Source organism: Octopus bimaculoides, chromosome 2 (assembly GCF_046866305.1).
Source record: "Octopus bimaculoides isolate indiv1 chromosome 2, ASM4686630v1, whole genome shotgun sequence".
In the NCBI taxonomy this organism is placed as follows: domain Eukaryota; kingdom Metazoa; phylum Mollusca; class Cephalopoda; order Octopoda; family Octopodidae; genus Octopus; species Octopus bimaculoides.
In genome coordinates, this window is record NC_142929.1 from 125,773,076 (window position 1) to 125,796,358 (window position 23,283).

The window sequence follows — 23,283 nt, forward strand, 5'->3', positions numbered from 1 at the left end:
TATATATATATATATATATGTTAGTTACATTCATTTGAAACATAAATAGAGAGAAGAAAAAAGAGAACTCAGGAAAAGCGTATTGTGTGTGTATATATATATATATATATATATATATATATATATATATATATATATATATATATATATATTATTTAATAGTTTGTTATATCAATGAAGATATGTTAATGTCATGTCAAATATATACACATAATAAGCAGTTTATCTTTTCAAGATTATAGAATAAATATTCTTTGTTAGAAGAATTTCAGATACATGAGTATCTTTAGATATTAATTGTTTTCATTTTAGTAGCAGAATATCTCCATGTTTTATGGATTTTATATTTTTTATTTTTTATGAAGCGGATTCTTTTTTTTTTTTTTTTTATTTCTTTTGGTAACTTCAAAATATAAAAGGCCAGAAAAAAAAAATCCTAAAAAGAAAATATAAAAATATATATGGAAATGATATTAGACAGTGTGATTAAATCTAAGCCAACATGGAGAATGGAAAGTTTGCAAAACAATTTTTTCAGCTGACATATATGTAACCCAAATTGCTGTTATCAGCCCTATCAAGATAATCTCGTAATTCAGTACACGGATGTGGAGTGGAATGTAACTGAAAGGAAAAGAAGAGATATGTTAGAGAGATATTTAGATTTAGGTTTGTTTATAATTAAGTAGAGTTTAAATATCGTTAGTTAACACAAGGGAAGTGAATTGGTAGAATAGTTTGAAAATTGGATCGAATCATTATCAGTTAATGTCCATGTTCTATGTTGGCAGGTACTGAACAGTTTGTCAGGGTCCAGTGGGACAAATTCCAATCTATGAAGAGTCTCCATTCGACAATATTCTTTAAGGAATGAAAAATTATCCAGCAACTGGTAGGTGTAAAAGACTAACTGGCATCTCTTGTCATGAGTACAGGTGACAGTCAGATTGCTGATGTTTGTTGTGCACTCCGCTGTTGTTATTTGATTACTGTTATTCTGTGCGTCTGTTTGCAAAGATCAGATTTGTTTTGCAGGGTTGTTTTATTTTAACCCTTAACTTGGAAATGGAGAAAGACATAGTGCTCCATTTGGGGCAAGAAATATTGCAGAAAAACATGAAATTCTTTGAGCAGGCATGTGTCTTATGCAGAATCTGTGATAAGCCTAAGTGACGCTGATGTCACCTCTGATATATATATATATATGTGACACTGTAGGAAAACTTCCAAAAAGTTCATGCAATTCTGCTGGTTTCAGAATTTTTTTTATATAGTTAATTAAAGAAAATCTTTCTTCAAATATTGTGACTGTATCAAGAATATATATATATATATATATATATATATACACACACACACACATATATATATATATATATACACACACATATATATATATATATACATTTATATATATATATATATATATATATATATATATATATATATATAACACACACACAAACATAGTGGTGCTGGCACCATGTAAAAAGTACCCAGCACACTCTGTAAAGTAGTTAGCATTTTTTTTTTCAGACATTATGTAGCTGTGGTCACATTATCCTAACTGTCGTTCTTCCCTTTTTATTTTCATAAAGGTGGTATTTTATATAATGAGGGAAATTTAGTTGTTATTTCTATCAAGCTGAGTGACCATTTACAGGCTTTTTCATTAGTTCACAAATATGATAACACTTTTCTGAGGTAGTATTTCAGTTTCGTATGATCAACTTTAAAGCAATGAATATCAAGAATTACTTACATAGGTTCCCAGTCACCTTTCATTGGAGCCAATTTCAGATAAATTATTGAAGGAAATATGAAGGTAAGAACAGTGATTGCTGAACCACCAATTAGTGAAAGAATTGAATCAAAATCAGGAAAAGTTTCAGCAATGAAAACAATACATAGCATCACTAGACTTCGAGACATGATTCGTTTTATATTAAAATCTGAAAGAGAAAATAATCTTGTTTCATATATTTTTGTAAAAACAATTCTGAATTTAATGTCTGAATGATTAGCATCTAGAGAGAAGGCTGATGTTGTGTTTACAAAAATGTTGTAAAGTGAAATCGTGATGACACCTGTGCCTAGCATTGCTTTCCTGGCACGTGTAAAGATCGTTGCCAGTGCCGTTGAACTGGCTCCTGTGCAGGTGGCACGTAAAATACACCATTTTGAGTGTGGCCGTTGCCAGTACTGCCTGACTGGCTTTTGTGCCGATGGTACGTAAAAGCACCCACTACACTCTTGGAGTGGTTGGCGTTAGGAAGGACATCCAGCTGTAGAAACTCTACCAAATCAGATTGGAGCCTGGTGTAGCCATCTGGTTCACCAGTCTTCAGTCAAATCGTCCAACCCATGCTAGCATGGAAAGCGGACGTTAAACGATGATGATGATGATGATCATCATCATTTAGTGAACAAACCTTGATTGAATGTATCTGTGACTAAATGTGTTTCTAGCTGTCATATGTCAAACTCTGTGTCTGATATACTATTCAATCCTACATTATTCAATCCTTGTTATCCCAGTCTTTTATAACTATGTTCTCACCATATTTATATTAAAATACACTGACTTTCAATTAATTTTGAGAATAATCAAGAATTTTGTAGAACAACTTCAGTATTATTAAGTTGTTGTTTGGAACATAAATTAACAAAACATTATAATGGAAAGTTTTGATTTAGATTACTACAAACAGGAGATTTGCATAACAGAATCAAAGATGGTCTCAGGTAGGTTGATATCAAAAGGGTTAAAGGACTGTTGGTTGTCATTTCACAGAGACTTGATTATTATTTCTAGAAGGTTCAGCAAACCACATAGAGACATTCCGATACTGACTTCTTATTGAATTGTTTAATAACTGTGTTAATCTAATTTGTAAAAAGAAGATATATCTTTTTAAACCAGCAACCAAAACCATAAATACAATGTATAAAAGAACCTATCTTTTATTTTTAGTTTAGATTCAAGAGAAAAAAATTGACTGGAAAAGAAATATTTGGACTCTGTTACCTTATATCTGAATTACAAGTAAAGGGGAAAAAAGGCCAGGAAAGAGATATTGAATGATATAGCTCACTGCTTGGAGAAAGATGGGGGTAGGGAAGACAAAGAAAATATAAAAGCTGAAATTATCGAATCTGAAAAGTTATTGATAATAGCTTTACCAGATCAGAAGCAATCTGGGGTTCAACAACAATAACAACAACAACTCATTCGTTTGTTTGAGAGAGAAAACGAAGTATTGCTAGGTAAAGGAAATGAATATGCTCTCATTCTCAATGTAGCCTTAGGCTATTAATATTATGAATAACTCCACTCCTAACACTAGTTAAGATACTGTATTAACTGAACTTATTTTTTTAGTGAACATAGGTGCAGGAGTGGCTGTGTGGTAAGAAGCTTGCTTCCCGACCACATGGTTCCGGGTTCAGTCCCACTGTATGGCACCTTGGGCAAGTGTCTTCTATTATAGCCTCGGGCTGACCAAAGCCTTGTGAGTGGATTTGGTAGACGGAAACTGAAAGAAGCCCGTCGTATATATGTATATGCATATATATATGTGTGTCTGTGTTCGTCCCCCCAACATCGTTTGATAACCAATGCTGGTGTGTTTATGTCCCTGTAACTTAGCGGTTCGGCAAAGAGACCGATAGAATAAGTACTAGGCTTACAAAGAATAAGTCCTGGGGTCGATTTACTCGACTAAAGGCGGTGCTCTAGCATGGCCGCAGTCAAATGACTGAAACAAGTAAGTAAAGAGTATGTGGAAGAGGTGAAGGAAAAAATGATGGATGTATTAGAAGGCATCACTTTGCAAGGGTTCCAGGACTGTTTTGAACAGAGGAAAATGCACCTTGACCAATGCATTGCTTTTAATGGAGAATACTTTGAAGGCGATAAAAGTGTAAACATATAAAACTATATGAATACAAAAATATTGCAAAATTTTGGTTTCTTTTGGGTACCCCTCGTATGAAATTAATGAATTTTGATTTATCAAAAATTGATATTTGTGTTGTACAATTTTCTCTAACATATATCATCAGAAAATGTAAGCATCATCTTATTAATCACCAGATATTCTTCATTAACTGTGTCCTTGATCAAAAGTAATTCATATGATATGAGAATCCAGAATATATTATTATGTAACATATAATGACTTACTTGCTGATATTTTCAGTTTTGCTTCTAGTTCTTGACAGATTGGGTTCATTAAGATGATAAATGCCATCAAGATATGAAATGTGAAAGTCACTTGTACAACATGTAGGACAGGTCCCGTGGAAATAGTTTCTAAAATGTTAGGGGTTAATTTGGCACCATAAAGTAAATAGCCAGCCATTGGTACAGGTAAGTAAATCAACAATATTCCTGAAAAATATCACAGAAACTATATTTTATAACTAATAAAAACCTTGGTTAAATTGATGAAATCTTATAAGACATGAACTTCTAAACATTTAATCCTTTTGATACCAAATTTTTCTTTAAATTCACTGCATCTGCTTCAATTAATTTTGAAAATAATGCAAAATTTAGTAAAGTAACTTTGTCATCATTAAGCAGATGTTTCAAACAAAACTTGAAAATTTGATGGCTGGTTTTAAGTTAGATCTCTTTAAAGCAGTAAGTTTGCATCCTAGAATCAAGGGTGGTCTCAGACAAGTTGGTATCAAAAATCTTAAAGGCCCAAATTAGTTTAGTTTTGAGATAAAACACTGATAATCAACAACTTCTTAATTAGTTCCAGAATTATTTCTAGTTTAATTTTTCTGTGTCTCTATAACTTTCTTCAAACTCTGCAACATGAACTGCTTGAAGTCCAGTATCACGTTCTTGCTTTCAGACATATTTTGGGATGGTATGCCATATGTAGTTATTTGATGTCTATGGGACCTCTAGGTCAGAATCAATGAGTGAGTCTACTAAGAGATGTTAGAGTACACCCTGTTTCTAGCAACCAACAGAACTATAGAAGTACAGTGATCTCTCTAGGGTCTCTCAGTGATGCAGAAATTTTTAATCCAGCAGGATTTGGCACCTGTTCTCTGTGTTAAAACAACCATCATCTATTTGCTGATCATCACAAGACACTTCCTTGGCTAACTAACTCACCTGGCCTAAACATCATAGAGAGAATCTATGGGGAATAGCTAAAACGAAGATGGTCAATTTGCATTTCACTTATCAGACAGAACTACAGACTGTTACCGAGATTAATCTAGGCTTTCATCACATCTGAGAATTGTCACAGACTAGTTTTCTATATGCCATGACATGTTCAGCTAAGAGATCTTGAAGCAATTACTAACTCACATTTTGTGCTCAGCTTTCAAAGTTTGATCAACTCATTCTATTGAAACAACACATTTTTTAGATGCTCATATATTATATCCTAATATAGGCATGAACAATCATATTTAACATGTTCATGTATATCTGGATGTGGAAGGACATGCACTGCAGAATTTGTCACAAGAGAAAAATTCTTCTATTTCTCTGATGACTTTATTCATTGGACATGACATTAGATGACATTAGATGACAATAATGACATTAGATTGTCAGACCAATGTAAATGTACCAATTACTGTTCAATATAAGGATAGCATGTTCTTAGAGGCTATGAAGGGTGACTCAGTATTCATAGCTAACAACACACAATGACATGGAAATGCATACATTCTACACACTAATGATGTCATTCATAGCCCAATGGTATAAGGAGAATTTTTCTCTTGAGACAATTTCTGAAGCATAGATAGAGTAACTGCAGATTTCTCAATAGTTCAGCGTAGGTATTCTCGTTTTCATTAATCTTTAGCTCTAAGTTAACATTCACTGGGCAGAGCTGATTTCCACAGCTGTACACAGTTTCTCTTCTCTATCCAAAATCATTATATTGGGTCTATTGTGTTTAAATTTTATTGAGGTTTTCACTGGGACATTCCACCAGTACTCCTTTTTATTATGAGGGGCTATGGCTGCCACCATACTGTAAATTCTTATTTCTTTGTCCTCAGGGTTATCCTTCTGAGGGATCTTGTTATACAATGTCCTAACTACAACATCATGTCTCATCAGTAGATAATATTGTGATGACATTTTTGGACAACTGCTTATGTATGTATGTATGTATGTATGTATGTATGTATGTATGTATGCATGCATGCATGCATGTCTGTCCGTCTGTCTGTCTGTCTGTCTGTCTGTATGTATGTATGTATGTATCTGGTATTTGTATTTGAAGTCGAATTAAACTAAAATAGTCATTTGTGTATCACATGTCTGTTGTGTATATTCAACATTTATAGGCCTTTTTCTGTGCTATTGATATTTGTCCTAAGATAGCATCTCTTATGTATGTGTAAGGTTAAAGACAACAAATATCTGAAGGTAGCAAAAAAAAAAAAATCACTCCATCAGTGGTCAGTGAAAATGTCAGATGCATTTTGTCCTTTTTGGGCCTTTTCAATGATATGTACTCAGAGCCAGTCATTTGCTTGGATGAGAATCCATTACCTCTGATCTGGGAAACAGTGAACAGAAGATTCCTGATATTTATTGTATTTCAAACTTAATGTTTCCCTGAACAGTTATTATTACATGAAATGTTATACTATAGAAAAGTAAAGCAAAAGAAATACATTACTCACCCATATATCCAAACATCAGAGATTTATTAAAATCTGAGCTGACCTTCATATCAGATTGGACAGTTAGGAAAAGAGAATGACCAGTAAAAGCAAAACAGATGATACCAAAGGAAGATGCAAATGTCCTAATTGTTGTAGTTTTATGTTCTACAGGTTGATTTATCAGGTCAGGAACATCCATAAGAATCACAGCAAGAAGAAGGAACATACTGATTATCGTAGCAGACATTCCTATAATTGGTATTACCCTGATGAAAGAGACAGAAAATAATGAAATGGCTTCAATATTTTTTTTTAAATGACTAGCAGCTGTATTCAGCCTTGTCTGAGTTTAGTTACAACTGGAATATATAATCATATGAATTCTCTATATTTTGAATACATTACTGTTGTTTTAAACAAAGATACTGTCAAATTTCAGTTAGTCTAGGAATGTTGATTCTCTTAGAATTATTGCATTTAAAGAATACACTAGATGGTTCAAATTGAGCACATATAACCTAAAATAAAATTATATTCTTATATTTTTTTCCTAATTTTTTTGTAAAACCATATCTTTTCTTTTTTGTCTGAAAAACTGTAGTAATTTACATAATTACTCTAATAAATTAATTTTTCTAGTCAGTAATTTTTCCCATTATAATGTTTGTAGATAAATAATAATCTTAGTTTTTGTCAAATGCAAAAATGAACAAATTTCAGAAAAAAAGCCATATAGCTAATGTTCTCTTTGTAAAAATGTGTCTCTGCAAAATTTCAATTCTCAAGGCAAAAAACTTTGGCCTGCAACTAGGAGTATACGCACAGTCATTTTTATATATTGATAAAGTTTTATTATTAAAGCTACTATATTCTTGTCTTGCAAACTACTTGGCAACTCCAGTGCTGGCACCATGCAAAAAAGTACCCATGCTGGCGCTACATGAAAAGCACCCATGATGGTGCCACATGAAAACCGCCTGTGCTGGCACCTTGTAAAAAGTACCCACACAGGTACTATGTAAAAAACACCCAGTGCACTCTATAAAGTGGTTGGTGCTAGGAAGGGCATCCAGCCTTAGAAACGATGCCAAAACAGACAACTGGAGCCTGGTGCAGTCTTCTGGCTTTCCAGCCCCTGTCAAGCTGTCCGACCCATGCCGGCATGGAAAATGGATGTTAAATGATGATAAGGATGATGAATTATGGAGTTATAGGCAAACATCATCCAATGTCTGCTATGTGATAAGATTGCAAGACTCAAATAATCTAGAGCCAAGTCAATCCGCTCACACTGTAATTGAGCTCTCCCTTAAGTGAAAATACAATACTGGTATACTGACTAAACAATGCTAATTCATCAACACCATGATCATCATTCAATGTCTGAGTTCTATGCTGCCATAGTTTGGATCAGGATCTGAAAGATTGGAGGACTGTATCATGCTCCAATATCTGTTTCTACATGGTTTCTGTAGTTGGATGCCCTTCTTAATGCTAACCATTTTACAGAGAGTACTGGCTGCCTTTTTGCAGCATCAACATCAGGCGGTTCCCATCTAACTCTTATGACCATGATCTGCTTTGATTGAGCAGGGTTACAAAGAAGAGGGAAGCAGTTCAGTTTTAGGTAATGTAAGGTTAGAGTATGAAGAAAAGAGCCTGAAAAGGTTTCTTGCTGTAGAGGAGACAAATAACCTCTCACATTATACAATAGTGTTGGGGAGTAATGAAACTAGAAAGAAAGATAAAGATGATGGCGATAAAATATCAGGGTAGATTCTGGGGAAAGAATTTGGGGATGAATTTCATGTAGATATTTAAAGCAGCTGAGGGTTGAAAATAATCAGAAAACTTGTATTGTATTGAAAATCTTGTTTTATTAAAACTGTTATATAGATAAATAGGTATATTTTTAATATACCTATCTACCTATAAATTATTAATTCAGTAGTTATAAATATTATAGAGATGCTATATAAGCAATTATAGCAACAATTATAAAGGTAAAGAGTAATAATTTTACTAACCAGAAGTCTTTTGGAGTTCCACAAAAACAGACTGGCAGCAAGCAGGCAGCAAGAAGTAAGAGAATAAAACAGTAGGAGACTTCTTTCTCAAAATATACTTGCTCGACAAATTTATGTATGTTGTTGGCAGCAAGTAATAGGAAGACAACACAACCACCAAACAAAGTAAAGTTCACACTGATGGATATTGCAAATCTGTCAAAGAAGAAACACGATAATTTGAAGGTAAAAACATAAATGGTTAATGGTACAATTACAATATTAGGAATCTTATGTTATCAAATAGAGGCCCGTTTACCACACATTACACTTATATCTGTGTGCAGGCGCAATGGCCCAGTGGTTAGGGCAACGGACTCATGGTTATAGGATCACGGTTTCAATTCCCAGACCAGGCGTTGTGAGTGTTTATTGAGCGAAAACACCTAAAAGCTCCACGAGGCTCCGACAGGGGATGGTGGTGAACCCTGCTGTACTCTTTCACCGCAACTTTCTCTCACTCTTACTTCCTGTTTCTGTTGTACCTCTAATTCAAAGGGTCAACCTTGTCACACTCTGTGTCACGCTGAATCCCCCCGAGAACAACGTTAAGGGTACACATGTCTGTGGAGTGCTCAGCCACTGGCACGTTAATTTCACGAGCAGGCTGTTCCGTTGATCGGATCAACTGGAACCCTCATCGTCGTAAGTGACGGAGTGCCAACAACACTTATATCTGTATACTCCATGTAAATGAGGGAGGCTCTAGGTAGTCATGCAAGCTGCTAGAAATGGCAACCAAATTCATATGATAAGAGTATTATATTAATTTAGTTGCTGTTTTAAAAAAAAAGAAAGGAAAGGGTGGCAGATGTAGCTTCTCCATTTTGGAGCTAGGTTTTAATTTAGATACTTTAAAACAGAATGTTAATATCACAGAACCAGGTGTCAGTCTCAGGTGGCCCAGAATGTCATTGAACATTGGGCTGTGGAATCAAAGTTGTATAGGGCTAAGCAGCAACAACAACCTCTAGAATCACAAACATCTGCATGCACTTACAGACATTTATACATTTACCATGCACATCAAAATATTTCCCCATGCTTTGTTGGCACTCCGTCGCTTACGACGTCGAGGGTTCCAGTTGATCCGATCAACGGAACAGCCTGCTCGTGAAATTAACGTGCAAGTGGCTGAGCACTCCACAGATGCGTGTACCCTTAATGTAGTTCTTGGGGATATTCAGCGTGACACAGTGTGACAAAGCTGACCCTTTGAATTACGCCCAGTCTGAGAATTGAAACCGCGATCCTATGACCGCGAGTCCGCTGCCCTAACCACTGGGCCATTGCGCCTTCACATGCATACACACAAAATATACATACTCCCCCCCCCCCCCACACATGTGAGTTTGTACATTGTTCTCTTATCTTTTCTTTTTGTTCTGCAGAATGTAATGTTTGTAGATAATGTTTTCTGGTTTTCCATTCAGACAAAATATTCTATACTGAATAAAAGTTTAAAAAAAAAAAAAAACTTTAAAAAGACTTAGTTTAAATGAATTCAATTTTGTTAATTTCAATAATTCTGCAATCTATTTTCCCATTTTATGCTAGCTTTTATTGCATCATCATCATCATCATTGAATGTCTGTTGTCCATGCTGGCATGGGTTGGACGGTTTGACCAAGGCTGGCACGCTGGAAGGCTGCACCAGACTCTGGTCTGATTTGGCATGGTCTCTACAGCTGGATGCCCTCCTTAATACCAACCACTCTGAGAGTGTAATGGGTGCTTTTACATGCCACAGGCACGAGTGCCACTTGCATAACACCTGTATCTGCTATGACTGCGATTTTGCTCGGCTTGATGGGTCTTCTTCTATAGTACAACATAATGCCAAAGGTCTTGGTCATTACCTCTGTGAGGCCCAATATTCGAGTGCAAGTATGTGTAACTTCAGATCATATTATGTCATTTAGTAAATTTACTTTGTTTATGATTAGTGCTTTTACAGAGTTCTCTCTTGACTTGATTCTCACTGAGCTATTTCTTCTCTTAGCCATCTTTTCCTTTCTAGTAATGGCCTATAGAGATTCAGGGCTGGACAACAACTGTATCAGTCTTGTTTATGTAGAGCAGTGGGGAGGTAAGGGAGTGGTCCATTCTGGGTGATGTTTTCAATGGAGGTGACACTTTTGAACCTTTATATCCTGGGTGGGGTGCCTGGCTGGGGGGTAGTAGGGAAAATTCAAGGTATACCATTAATGCAGAGCATAAATTAACATCATTGCTGTCCAAGCGGTGTCAATGTAAAAGCACATAGAGAAAAAGGGAAAACACACACACACACACACACACACACACACACACACACACACACACACACACACATGCACACACGCACACACACATGTTGGACTCACCTGTTGATTTTGATGTTTAAGTGTCCAGTTGTACAATCAACTGATTGACCTACTCATTGAATTAATGGAGAAAGTGGCTGAATATTCCATAAACACGTGTACCCTTATTTCAGCCTAATTCTTGTGTTTAGTGAGGTAGTTTGTGAAGTGGTTAGTCATGTATTCTTCAATTATTGATTGCAATGTAAGATAGGTGCCTGTGTAGACCAAATCCACTCACAAGGCATTGACTGGCTGGGGGTGGGGGGTGACGGCTATGGTGGAAGACACTTGTCCAAGGTGCCATGTGATTGCAAAGAGAACTTCTTAACAATACAGCCACAGTTCTATATTTAAGAGATGAAGAATTATGTGCATTATTTACATTATTTACATTCAATGGATATTTGTCCTCATCTTAACCATTACACCATATGCCCATGGGTATATGGCACAGTGGTTAAGAGTGCGGGCTACTAACCCCAAGATTCCGAGTTCGATTCCAAGCAGTGACCTGAACAATAATAATAATAATAACATCGAAAAATACCTTAGGAATGAGAACCCAGGTTTGAAATTTCCCCAAGACACCTGAAGAAGGCTGGAGAGTATATCAGCCGAAACGTTGTGTTAACAACAAACAAGATGAGGACAAATATCCGTTGAATGTAAATAATGTAAACACAGCCACAGCTATGTCTTAATTCATAATTAACAAGTATTTCCAATGATGAATTAATTTCCATTATTTTTAAAGAAATATATCAATAAAACAGTTGGATATTTACCCTCCATATTTTCCGAAAGTTGCTTTTGCTAGTGCTGGGTAAGGGTATCGATTTTGGCGTATACTCTGTTCATCTGGAATTCGACTTTGGAAGATACGCCAGCATTTGGAGAGAACTATTCCAGTGTAGGCACAGGTAACACAGCAGATAATAACCAATGGAATGCCCAACCAACCTGAATATACAAGACACTATTTAATAAACAGCAGTAGTGCACAGTGCTACCTAGGCTTACAGATACTGACACTTTTACACACACAAACACACACGTACATGCGCACACATGTGCACACATACATACACGTTCACACAGAAGACACACACACACACATACACACAAACAAATGCTGCACACATACCGCACACACTTCGGAAACGTATGCACTCAATAGCAAAAGAGGGAGCCTCTATATGTTTCCTGACTTGCAAAAATAGTAGCCAAATCTTCAGATTGTATGCTACCATCTTAGACAGAGCAATGATACATAAGATAATGTAATTGTACAGGGTGTCCACAAAGTCTGGGTACATGGAGTAGATAAAATCATCACATAATTAAATATAAGAAATAATAATTTCTTAAAGTATGTGTTAATCCCCATGTACCCAGACTTTGTGGACACCCTGTAGATTATCCTAAAAAGACAGGCTGGTTACTGTTGGAATGCCTTTGACCATAGATTTGATTAATCTTGATTAACATAGGATTAAAGAGCAATAACAACATATGCTATCATATTCTTTTTTTCCTGTACCTTCTTACTCCTCAGTACTGTCTCTCTCTCCTCTCTCTCTCCCCCTCTTTCTCCCTCTCTCTCAGTACCTTCACTCTTACTCAGAACTTCTTGCTTACTCAGCACTTTCTCTCTCCATGGTACACTCTCTCTCTCTCTTTGGTACCTTTACTCTCCCTGGTACACCTCCTCTCTCTCAGTCTCACTTTCTCTCAGATTAAGAATATAAGAGAATTTTCTGGTAAAACTTGACAAAAAATGTAAACTAGCTCACCTGCATCTTCAATAGCTTTTGGTAATGTCAGTAGACCACTTCCTGCAATTTCAGCAATTATGAAGAACGTAGCTTGAGGTACCGTCAATCCATTTTGTCGTGCTGTTCTTGACTAAAATAAACATTAGGATATCAAAATACACATATTGTAATATATCGAAAATTCTCTCCTAAGGAGATCACTTCTTCTTCAAGGCTATAGAATAGTTCAGCCATAATCTGTTGATAACTTTCCACAACCCTCAAGTGCTAAGATGCTATGTACATTAGAAGTGCCCATTCATATAACTCAGGGGTTGGCAAACTCGGGTAAATTAACCCAAGTGGAGTAAAAATGAAATTCTTGGGAATAATAGGGTATCATTAGGCATAAGTAAAATTATATAAAAAACATGTTCCTTGTTACAAAAAATATTTTCTTCTGGTAACACCGCATCTGTCCAATGTAATGTACGTGTAAATAAATTCATATAAATAGATTCAATAAAATAGATTCAATAAACCTTATGAATTCAAAGAATCTATGGTTTTCTTCCTTTCAAATCAAGGGGGTAATGTTGGCATAAATAAATATATTTTAGGGTAATTGGTTAAAAAAGTTCCCTGACCCGTGGTGTAACTGGAACAGCCAAGCTGCTAGCCATACAAACAACCTAGATCACAAAAATACTCCACGAACAAAAATCATGAACATTCACTTGATTGACTCATCTATCTGTCTGTTTATATGATGGCTGTCTATTTGTGACCAAAGAAAACCATCACTGACCATTGCCCATGCAAAATGTCAGCAATGCCTGAGTATAAGGTCATTGCACCCGTGGTCGGTTTCATCCGGGCTCATGTCCACGGTACCCTTCTACTGGACTGGGCATTAGAAAGTCAACTCTTTGGTGACTGCACAGCCTAAAATTTTGGGTTCGATAAGGCTTGCACAACACCTCACAGACCATCTCCACCCTATTGACTTGATTCAAAGACAAGCCAGAGCAGGACATCCAGTGCTAATATTGGTCACAGGCTCAGGAATGTGGAAGCACTATGATCTCAAGCATAAGCAAAAGATTCCTAAAATGTCCAATACGTACAGGTATGAGCATACCTACGCCTACCTGTATATATAGGTGCATATCTGGGTACAAGACATTGCAAACAAAACGTATACAAAAATAATAAGCAGAGTACAGAACACACAAAGGCCACACACACACACACACACATACACACATATATAAAAGGACGGTGAACCTAGTGTAAGTTAAACAAAGTTAAAAGATCCCCAAAATGTCCAATGCTATTCCGTATATCAATGCTATATATATATATATATATATATATATATATATATATATATATATATATATATATATATACTAGCTGGTGTACCCGGTAATTCCCGGGGGTAAAGATGTTCTATTGAAAAGTCATATTACTCTGATATAAGAAAGCAATTTCGTTATGACTGCCACAAAAGGTGTATTTTCTGTCACGAAAAAGTAGAAAAACTGTCAGCTGGAGGAGGGAGAGATTGTTGGAGGTTGGTGGGAGGCAAAGACATTATTCTGCTTAGAGAAGGTATCTGGGAAATGTATAACGCTGTCATTCACAGACACACTATTGTTTTACCGTGAGAAAAGCGTTGTTGAGGTGTTAAGTGAAATTTGACAATCGAGGATCGAATCCACGCTATGCCTGCATGAAGCCACAACAAAAACGTTGTGGAAGAAAAAATTCTCTCCTGTCATGGAGAAAGTGTAACTGTAAAAATGCAGAATTATCGGAGTAATGGGCATTCAAAAAAGTATGTATGTATAGAAATGTATGAATGAAGAGATTCAAATTAAGGAAGTGCAATAATAATGTTTAGCAGTTCAAAACTGTGAGTTGTGAAATGCAGAATTAGGTCGGATAATCGTGAGAATCAAATATTGCCCGCATCGCTAAAAACTGCAGGTGGCATGGGTTATTTCCCTTGGGTTGTTTAAATAAAATATTAGTAATATGTGGTAGATAGGAGGATCCATTGGATGGGCCCTATTATCGATTTTTTTTCAACAGTCTAAGTATGTCACGAGGTTTCCAGACATGAGTTCTACTCACATGTCAAATAAAGAATGAAAGTGATATTGTCTGCAAAAATTAGAAATTGGACACACAAAAAAATCAATATTCAAAGTAATCGAACATAAACTATGAAATAGGTTATTTCCCTTGAGTTTTAAAAAATATTGTGTAGGTGGTATGGGTTATTTCCCTTGGGTGTTTAAACAATTAGTTATATGAGGTAGACATAAAGGTCCCTTCCAGGGACCGTATTATCGATTTTTTCAACAATCTAAGTATACCACGAGGTTTCCAGACATGAATTTTACTCACGTGTCAAGGTTCATCAAAATCAATAAAACGATGTAGGAGGAGTTAGATAACAACGCCACAAACAAACACACACTGATTTTCCACTTATGTAGTATATATATATATATATATATATATATATATATATATATATAAGGACGGATGAACCTAGTGTAAGTTAAACTATAATCATAGCAAGGGCCCTCAGAAATTCCGGGTTGGTATCCGACATAGTGGAAGACCGCTGGGAGTGACACAACTCTTGGCTTTTGTTAAAGCATGTCTCTAGGAGAAGCTAACTCCGATATAAAACCTAGAGACATGCTTTAACAAAAGCCGAGGGTTGTCTCACTCTTAGTGCTCTTCCACCACGCCGGATACCAGCCCGGAATTTCTGAGGGCCCTTTCTATGATAATTGTTTAACTTACACTAATTTCATTCGTCCTTTTGACAGGACTTATTTTTAGTCCTGCTATGTTTCTAGTAATTCTCCTAACCAAGCAAGTATAGTGAAGGTGCCGATTTAGTCACCAATGATTTGACCATGCAACAAGTTGTACTGAATTCCGTGTTATCAGTAGCACTCACGAGAAACTTCAGAATTAAAAATTAGTTCTCATTAGGTGGAGTACTACTGGAATTGTGCTTCCTTACTATACAGGGTCAAGTTTTTGAACTGGTTCTGTATATGTAAAGTAATACGTGTTATCAACTCTGCAGTTATTTGCTTACTGTCAAATAAATGTGGATGAAAAAAAATTTTTAATTGATCAGGAGCCAGATATATTTACCAACTTAAACTGTCATTTTGTAGTTAAACCGGTCAAGTTCCTTACGATAATATAGCTGTTAATTTAATCCCTTATTGGTCAGGTTAAAACTCAATTACATCCAAATGAAATATTTATCTCTATTCAAAAATTGAAAATACCTTTCTTTGTTTCCCATGTTTTCGTAGTAGAAAAGTGCTTTCACCTTCCAGACACGTATCTTCTCGACTGCCAGTCTGGTCAAACAAAATGTTAAAATATATTATTGTTTTATAAAACATTTAAACAAAATCGCATATTCGTTTAGATACAGGGAAAAAAATGAATACTACTAGCCTAAAAAAGCTGAGCACTAAAAGATAGTAACGAAGTATATTTGATTGCCTGGGAAATAATTAGTAAGGCAAAACCTTATAGAATAGGCGATAATAGATGTGACTTTTGTGTGGAAGAAATGTACCAAATCTTCACTTCTAAATTTACTCTTATAAACACAAGAAGAGGTTCTAAGATGTTCACATTTGAGAAAGTGTACGTTTAAACAATTTAAATAAACACAACTCACCATCTATAGAAATTATGCTAGTTACAATAATGACTATAATAACTAATGATATTTATACTACTACTACTACTACTACTACTACTACTACTAATAATAATAATAATAATCTATATTAACCAAAATGAAGTAGATTGACAAATTTATTTTTTGAACCAGTGGAAGACACGCAAGATGTCGAAATATTGTTCACGAGATAGCAAATGGCACTCTTCTTTTAATTTTGACTCTATATCTTCAGGAGGAGTTACCTCAATCCTTTCTATATTTTTTGAACCAGTGGAAGACACGCAAGATGTCGAAATATTGTTCACGAGATAGCAAATGGCACTCTTCTTTAAATTTTGACTCTATATCTTCAGGAGGAGTTACCTCAATCCTTTCTATATTAACTAAAATGAAGTAGATTGACAAATTTATTTTTTGAACCAGTGGAAGACACGCAAGATGTCGAAATATTGTTCACGAGATAGCAAATGGCACTCTTCTTTTAATTTTGACTCTATATCTTCAGGAAGAGTTACCTCAATCCTTTCTATATTAACCAAAATGAAGTAGATTGACAAATTTATTTTTTGAACCAGTGGAAGACACGCAAGATGTCGAAATATTGTTCACGAGATAGCAAATGGCACTCTTCTTTTAATTTTGACTCTATATCTTCAGGAGGAGTTACCTCAATCCTTTCTATATTAACTAAAATGAAGTAGATTGACAAATTTATTTTTTGAACCAGTGGAAGACACGCAAGATGTCGAAATATTGTTCACGGGATAGCAAATGGCACTCTTCTTTTAATTTTGACTTCAATAATAATAATATTAATAATAATATTAATTGAGGGTGTAAACCCAAAATAAGTGAAATATCTCTCAATAAATAATGTACTCCATACAGCAACATGTAAACAAAACTGCTACAATTAATTAAAATCTGAATAAACATTTTAAAACCACGCTTCAACTGTAATACCAGTAGAAGTGGTTATAAGACCAAAATTCCATTGGATTTAAAAAGCGTCGTTATCACTTTCAACTGAATACCAATGCAGGATGCTTGTTTGAATCTGTTCACTTTGAAAATGTCGAGAGTGATGGACCCTTGTTGAAACTGCAACGACTAGAATGCATAATTGCATAAAAAAGCAATGTGCAGTCGCTGCAGTCGAAACATATGTAGGTCAGAGATATATATGCTGTGGAAAACTTTTTAACAAAATGTTTTGGATGTGAACAAATCTCCACACTTCTCTTCGTTAGGAATGTTATATATATATATATATATATATATATATATATATATTATAATATTAGGGAATGTCAAAATCCGAACTTACAAGGATATCCAATTTAATAATATCAAATTGAATTTTATAATGAAAAATATATTAATAATTTAGAGAAGAACCACCATTGCATCTTGGTGGTTCTTCTCTAAATTATTGATATATATATATATATATATATATATATATATATATATATATATATATATATATATATATATATAATCATAACTACAGGGATTAGCTTGAGTTGCTTCTCCAACATACTGAAAATTTAGAAATAGCAGTCAAAGAACTACTGATTCCAAACTACAAATTTTTTCTCTAACGGATGGCGATATTTATGACACACACAGAACAAAACACAGAAGAGAAAAGCAAAAACAAACCCGCCTTTAGTTAATTGGATACGACGTTTCACGGTTAAGAGTATGAAGCTACTCTATTCCGACTCTTCAGCCCAATATTCTGATAAATGACGAAGGGAAATAGCCCTGAAACTCGAGTCGCCTTTATATATTTATATTTATATATTTATATATTTGATCCTTTATATTGAACACTCAATATTTCATCTACATTCAATACTTTCTTTCATGGTGCTATCCATTTTTATTTTATTTTATTTTATATTATATATTGTATATTATATTATATATTGTATATTCCATATTCTATACCCCACATTGGTTCTGCAGGAATATAAATAAAACATAAAAAACAGACAGTGTTGGAACTCTTTTAAACAAAATAATATATTCCTCTATACACAATCATACAAAAACCCCCACCTTTTTTGTATTTATTTTTACTCGCATATATATATATATATATATATGTATGTATGTATGTATATGCACACTAATAATTAAGGGTGTTAGCAAGAAGTGCCCAATTTTCGATTTCTTTCGTTATTGGGATGAGGTTCTTAGGGGCTTTATTCATTTGTCCGATTTCACCTTTGTGTTTAGTGATAACTTGAGGTTTGGTCAGTTTGACTGCTATGTCAGCATGATGGTACTCCTTGCTAGTACCTTTAATTGTTAATTGATATTTTATACCATTAAAGTTTCTTTTTATTACTGATATTATTATAAATGATATTATTACTGATATTATTATAAATAATATCTTCATATATATATATATATATATATATATATATATATATATATATATATATATATATATATATATATATCATCATCGTCATCATTTAACGTCCGCTTTCCATGCTAGCATGGGTTGGACGATTTAACTGAGGACTGGTGAACCGAATGACTGCATCAGGCTCCAATCTGATCTGGCAGAGTTTCTACAGTTCGATGCCCTTCCTAACACCAACCACTCCGAGAGTGTAGTTGGTGCTTTCACATGTCACAAGCACGAGGGACAGTCAGGCGGTACTGGCAACAGCCACGCTCAAAATGGTGTTTTTACGTGCCACCTGCACAGGAGCCAGTCCAGCGGCACTGGCAATGATCACGCTCGGACGGTGCTGTTAGTGCTCCACTGGCACAGGTGCCACTCATCGAATATGGTTCAATTACGATTTCGATTTCACTTGCCCCAACAGGTCTTCGCAAGCAGAGTTTAGTGTCCAACGAAGGAGAGGTTGGTATGGGGGCCAGTCGTCGAATTTGGTTCGATTTCGATTTCTTTATATATATATGTAGTAAAACCTCTCTCTCGGCCATTCAATCAGAAATGATAACGAAGCTGCTAACATCTAGCCTTCGGCTACCTTGGCCCTTTCTATCCATCATCCTGATTGGTTCTTATTTTGCGCGGCAATTGTCCCCATGTTCTGCTTGCCTAGGGGGCATTACATCCAATCGTGGCTTTAGATAAAGTCACGTGTGAAGGAGTTTTACTGGGTTTCCGGTGAGCCCTTTTCCGCCTATAAATAAGCCCGATCCAACGACGGCAGTCGTCTTCGATATCAGATCCCTCACAGGTCTGGTCGCAGACCACACACGTCTTCGATTTCAGATCCCTCACAGGTCTGGTCGTTGACCACACATATACAGAACACAGCTACAGCCAGTTCCAGCGTCGACGTCTTCACCACCAATGAACTGTCTACCACAATGTTGTGCGCCAGCAACCCCACCACCAGGGACACACCAACATCAACAAGCTCGGTTTTATCTTCACTGTATGAGTGGAGTTACCACTCACGAACAACAGTCAGAACTAACCGGCGAGAATATTCCGTACCAGTTAACACAGGTCGCAGCATTCGACGCTCAACACACATAGTGTGATACTACAGCTCTGCTCCTTGGCCACAACTTCCTGCGTATGAACATTCTAAATCTTGTGTAACTTTAATACGAACTGGTTTTTCTCTATCTCAGTGTTTTAAGACTTTTTACAGTCTATGTTACAGACACTCTTACTATGTTCTGTGTTTCCTCTCATTCACACGCACACTTGTACACTCACATATTGTACACACACTATTGCTTATATGACTGTCCGTCACTTCACATTGTTGTATACCTTCTCTTGTACACTAAGGCCTGATTTATCTACTGTCTTAATTTCATATGTCGCATGCACGCACACACAGACACAAACAGTTTCACTTTGTAAATAAATGTATTCTCATTATATATCTAACGGTTGAGTTTGTCCTAAGTTCTTTTACTGGCACAATGGCTTGCGTATCTCACGATGAGCCTTCTATCATATATAATCTTGTATTTTGTGTTCGACCGTGCGACATGGTAAAAAGGAGCCTTTACCGTCTACGTCGCCATCTCCTTTGGTTCGCACGGTCGAAGTATTATACACACACACACACACACACACACACATACATACATATTATTTTTTGGATTTACAATTTATATATATATATATATATATATATACATACACATATATTTATGTACTAGAGTGTTACTCATCATATGACGGGGAATGTTGGAAGTACAATTTTGCCAACCGTAGGTAATATTAGGAAAAATGGCATAATACAATAATTATAATTCAATTTTTATCAAATTTATGAGTGCTTACATAAAATGATGAAATGAATAGTAGTTTTCAAAAGAAAAATATTTATTATTTTAAAGTAAAATGAAATAAAACAAATATTTAATTTATATATTTGCAATAAGTATATGCTGTAATATTGCTAAATTTTACGAACAATTTTATTGTAATTTACTCCATCACAAACTTACCTCTACGAAATTTCATAAAAAAAGGTGTATTTTTCAGAAAGTTACAAGACACTTATCCTGCTTTTCTTATGCCAACTCTCTCTGTATCTTTGTATTACTCTCACACCCTCTTTCTCTTCAGGATGTAAAACGTGATTGGAGAAATTAGCGAACGAATGAACGAACGAACCAACCAACCAATATTCATAATGGCTTTTATTAAACAGAGATATATAGATGTAGCTACGATTTCAACCAAAGGGTTTCCACTTTTTAAAATGAACTTATCATTAAGCGTCTAATTTATGAAAACTACAAAAATAAAATAAACTAGTTCATTATTATATTTGTATGTAGTTCCGGCACAGTAGTTTGTTCAAACCTGTTAAACCCCCCACTGCTTATGAGAAGGGACCGGTATATATTGCTAAACTTGTGAAATGGCTATATGATACTGCATTAGTATTTGGTTTCACATCTGGTTATGAACTAATTTCCTGATAACATTGATAACCATTTCTAACATTTTATTTGTATCCTGGAAAGGTCATTATGCCAACAATAAACAGATGCTCTGGTTCTGTTTCACTTCTTTTATTATTAATATTTGGCATTCGCTAACATATTTAACCAATTAACTCATTGATTATTTGATTAATCGTTTAGCTGAGTTTGTCTAAGTCGTTTCATCGCTATTTGCGACCTCATCGATGACATACTCTCTGTCGTGAGTGGCGACGATACGGCTTTGACAAATATAACTGACTCATTGATTAACCGAACGCTTGATCAAGCAATCGATTAGTTAATGGGTCAAATGTTAACGAATTGACTAATAAAAATGATAATGATAAACTAAAACCATTGCATGCGTCTATTACTGGTATAATGATCCCATCTACGAGACACAGCCAAACCTGTTTCGACAAACGAGTTCACACATCCAGATACTTGTGAAGTAAATACAAAAAGGAAATAATTCTAACTCACAAAATCATAAAATGAAAATCTGTTCAAATCGTAAGGTAAAACGCAATAATTACATCCGAGTTTAGCATTATAATGTTGAAAATATTCCCCGTAATATAAAATTGTGATACATACTGAATCAGAAGAACATAGGGAATTAGTTCCTGTTCCTGTTCCTTCATCACTAACTTCAATTAATGGTGAAATCTAGAAAAGTAAAAGAGAAATTGAGCAAAAGATGAAAGAAAGAAAAAGTGATGGCGTTCATATTTTTGAGCCAATTTGTCATAACAATGGCTGTAACTGATGCTACGATTTGATCTTACGAAAAATACTTTTGAAATACAAAACAGTTCTAACATTGATTTCAAATTTTGACACAATTTCAGGGGAGGGGGATAAATTGATTTCATTGATCCCCACCCAATGCACTTCTGGTACTTATTTTATCGAACCGAATATATGAAAGGCAAAGTCAACCTCGGCGGTGTTTGAAGTAAGAACGTAAAGACGGACGAAATGTCGCTATGCATTTTACCCGGCTTGCTAATGATTCTGCCAGCTGGCCGCCTCACACGCAGTCCTAATACTATTTCACCCAGTTGAGGGTGGCGAGCTGCCAGAATCGTTAACACGTTGAGCAAAATGTTTAGCGGTATTTCACTCATCTTCACGTTCTGAGTTCAAATTCCGCCGAGGTCGATATTGCCTTTCATCTTTTCGGAGTTGATAAAATAAGTCCAAGTCGAGTACTGAGGTCGATGTAACCGATTTAACTCCTCTCCCGAAATTGCTCGCCTTGTGTCAAAATTTGAAATCATTATTATTTCACCCAGTTGAAGATTAACACTTCACCGGTTCTATTTATTGTATCTTGAAAGAAAATATATCACGTGTCATAAGCACTAGCGTAGCTAGAGTGTGTGCCGCCCGGAGTGGGCCTTCCGTTTGCCGTCCCCGGACCCCACAAAACACACATATTGCCTACAGCAGACCCAAAAGTGCCGTCCTTTTAAAAGTTCCGCCCGGATCATAAGTGAGGGTGATGGAATATGTAGCCATAACTATCCCCTCCTCTCTCTCTCTCTCTCTCTCTCTCTCTCTCTCTCTCTCTCTCTCTCTCTCACACACACACACACAAATATACTGGGCACAGCATACAGATTTACTCATTAATTATAATAATTTACCAATTATATAAACATAATAATTCATCCATTATTCAAACATAAATTGCAACATTTTTATTCGCAAAAATAGTTTCAAAAGTTGAATAACGTTTCCTAACATTCTTTTGTTTT

At 35.4% G+C, this 23,283-nt stretch overlaps 1 protein-coding gene across 3 annotated transcripts in view; it reads right to left on the minus strand.

The window, feature by feature from the left end:
* Positions 1-306: 306 nt before the first annotated feature.
* LOC106871002 (uncharacterized) overlaps positions 307-23,283 on the minus strand; it is a 49,241-nt gene continuing 26,264 nt past the window's right edge. For 2 of the 3 annotated variants that reach the window (XM_014917265.3, XM_014917258.3), the window contains 9 exons: positions 22,118-22,189; positions 16,155-16,229; positions 12,868-12,979; positions 11,860-12,034; positions 8,688-8,882; positions 6,679-6,926; positions 4,187-4,393; positions 1,763-1,952; positions 307-624 (listed from right to left, as the gene is read on the minus strand). In XM_014917265.3, coding sequence (XP_014772751.1) covers positions 474-624; positions 1,763-1,952; positions 4,187-4,393; positions 6,679-6,926; positions 8,688-8,882; positions 11,860-12,034; positions 12,868-12,979; positions 16,155-16,229; positions 22,118-22,189 — 1,425 coding nt within the window. In that variant the 3' untranslated portion in view covers positions 307-473. The remainder of the gene's footprint in view (positions 625-1,762; positions 1,953-4,186; positions 4,394-6,678; positions 6,927-8,687; positions 8,883-11,859; positions 12,035-12,867; positions 12,980-16,154; positions 16,230-22,117; positions 22,190-23,283) is intronic. The other variant, XM_089347646.1, reaches the window with a different exon arrangement.